Source organism: Micropterus dolomieu, linkage group LG08 (genome assembly GCF_021292245.1).
Source record: "Micropterus dolomieu isolate WLL.071019.BEF.003 ecotype Adirondacks linkage group LG08, ASM2129224v1, whole genome shotgun sequence".
Lineage (NCBI taxonomy): Eukaryota > Metazoa > Chordata > Actinopteri > Centrarchiformes > Centrarchidae > Micropterus > Micropterus dolomieu.
Window position 1 is genome coordinate 32,638,284 of NC_060157.1, and position 2,825 is coordinate 32,641,108.

The 2,825-nt window shown below is 40.5% G+C and overlaps 1 protein-coding gene across 1 annotated transcript in view; it reads left to right on the forward strand.

Annotated features, from left to right (window-relative positions):
* Nucleotides 1-101: 101 nt before the first annotated feature.
* Nucleotides 102-2,825, forward strand: part of icmt (isoprenylcysteine carboxyl methyltransferase) — an 8,008-nt gene continuing 5,284 nt past the window's right edge. The window contains exons 1-3 of the mRNA XM_046057183.1: nucleotides 102-332; nucleotides 1,136-1,224; nucleotides 2,189-2,358. Coding sequence (XP_045913139.1) covers nucleotides 114-332; nucleotides 1,136-1,224; nucleotides 2,189-2,358 — 478 coding nt within the window. The 5' untranslated portion in view covers nucleotides 102-113. The remainder of the gene's footprint in view (nucleotides 333-1,135; nucleotides 1,225-2,188; nucleotides 2,359-2,825) is intronic.

Sequence of the window (2,825 nt, forward strand, 5' to 3'; positions counted from 1 at the left end):
TATATATATATATATATATATATAAAATCTGCTGTGGAAAAATAAAAAAATATTTAAAAAAAATAATTACTAGCAACGTATCGCGAGAGTTCCTTTAGCACAGCACTTCCATCATGGCAGGCAGTAAGTTGGTGCTGGAAGGAAGAGTGAGTATAAACGCGTTTATTTTAGGGCTCGGCGTGGTTCTAATCCCATTGATCAGAATCTGGTTTGGACATATAGACTGGGTCTTTGATTATCTGACTGAAACTCCCGGTAAAATAGCGATTTGTATCCACGTAGCGGTTGTTAATGGCCTCTTGTTGGTGATTTACAGAGGACCTCTGTACAAGGTAAGCGTTAGCGCTAACTTCCTGCCTTTATTTGTTCCTCTGTTTATCTGTCTCTGAGTCTTACTGCTCTCCTTCTGTGTTTCATCCATCACAAACTAACGCTGCGCAGTCTGACACAACTTACATTTAAACTTGAATGTTGCTCTGCTAATGTGGGCTAACTCACACAGCTAGCTAGCGTTAGCTACCTGTACAGGTAATCTGATTAGCTAAAGAGGAAGGAGACAGCTGGTGTTCACGAGCCCAGAATAGAGACCTAAGCCAGCTAAAGTTGCAGAAGCTTACCCCGTGCTGGTCACTTAATTAATGTAATGTAATAAAGCCCTGACAGATTCTGTGTGTGCCGTCAGAAAGATGTGATACAGAACCCAACCCAGAAATCTGTTAATTCAGTGTTTCATGGTTTGTCACATTAAATGTGCTACCATAACATGATCTGAGGTATCTGACGAATGTCCTGGCTCCTGGGACAAACTCGGCTTAATCCATGAAACACTTACAATTCTGTCTCAAGATGGTGGAGATATCTTCCATATAATCAGAAAGCCTTTCTTGTTGTTGTCACAACGAAACTGCTTAGCCATCCTTCTGCTTAGAGCAAACCGCTAAACAGAAAAATGGGTATAAATATAAATTAAAGAATATATACTAGTTTATACATATTAGTATCAATAAATGGGCAGAGGAGAATAGCAACAAAAAGCAAATCGCAGTGTCAAAGTTTGTAATTGCACATATGTGCAAACTGGGTTCAGGTGAGCTGGCTGTTTGACCCGGGATAACCTGAGTCCTACCTGTTCCAGGTTGCTGTGAGGGCCTGCTTCCTGGGGGTCACTTTCGGCTGTGGCTTGATTATAAGCTGCTCTGAAACCACTTGGACACATTTTGGCTGGTAAGTCACATGTTCACGGGTCATGTTGATCAGTTTATCATGTAACATGATGCTTCTGTGTAGAAATGTTTTAATTTGTATTTTTATTCAGTTGATATTTTAAAGTGTAACCTTTTGTGTTTATCAGCAGTACCCACCCCATAATACCCCCCAGAATTTACACCATTGGATCGCAGTGAATTAAATGTGACTGAAAACCAGAAACAGCAGCAGATGTGCTGTAACGTGTGCCGTTTTATTGTTTTAAATAAGTTGTTTTTCTTTAAATGTAAAAAAGCGACTTGTGGCCACCACTTTATCTGTTCTGGACTATGGTGATCTTTTATATATGCATACCTCTGCACAGAATCTTCATATGATTGACACAGCTTACCATGCTTCCTTGAGGTTCATTACAAATTGCAAAGTGCTGACTCGCCACTGTGAGCTATACTCTCGGGTCGGATGGCCTCCTCTTGCCACCTGAAGGCTATGTCATTGGCATTGTTATAAAGCAATTGTTGGTCTGCTGCCAAGCTACCTGTGTGTTCATATCTTGCAGAAAAGTAATGGGCGACACTCTTTGCGTTCTCAGGACTTCTCTGTGCCAAATATCCGTATGGAAACGGGAAAGAAGGCATTTCTGTATTCTGCACCTTCAGCATGGAATACGTTGCAAAAGGACTTGAAACTCACTGAATTAATCTTGCTAAACGCATTTAAATCCAAAATGAAAGACTTAGAGGCAGATGCCTTAATATGTAAATGCTCTTAGATTGTTAAAATGACTTTATGAATTGTTAGCTTACTAGTCTTCTGTGTTATTTATCTGTACCTGTGTGTTGGTGGGTTTTTTGTTGGTTTTGTTTTTTATAAATATGCTGCTGTCTGTCTTGGCCATGTCACCCTTGCAAAAGAGGTTCTTAATTTCAGTGGGACTCTCCTGGTTAAAAAAAATATATATATATACCCTGCCTCTCTGCAGGTACATGTGCTCGCTGTCCTTCTTCCATTACTCTGAGTACCTGGTGACGGCCATCATCAACCCTCGCAGCCTGTCTCTGGACTCGTTCCTGCTCAACCACAGTGTGGAGTACACGCTTGCCGCCATCTCGTCATGGGTGGAGTTCACTGTGGAGAAGCTGACGGTTCCAGGTCGGTGTGTGTGTGTGTGTGTGTACACACATACACCCACACACATGTGCTGGTCATATTTAGAATATCATCAAAACGTTGACTTATTTCACCATTTCCATTCAAAAAGTGAAACTTTGATATTATACGCGTTCATTACACACAGACTGATATATTTCAAATGTTTATTTCATTTAATTGTGATTATTAAAACTAACAACTAATGAAAATCCCAAATTCAGTATCTCAGAAAATTAGAATATTACTTAAGACCAATACAAAAAAAGGATTTTTTAGAAATGTTGGACAACTGAAAAGTATGAACATGAAAAGTATGAGCATGTACAGCACTCAATACTTAGTTGGGGCTCCTTTTGCCTGAATTACTGCAGCAATGCGGCGTGGCATGGAGTCCATCAGTCTGTGGCACTGCTCAGGTGTTATGAGAGCCCAGGTTGCTCTGATAGTGGCCTTCAGCTCTTCTGCAT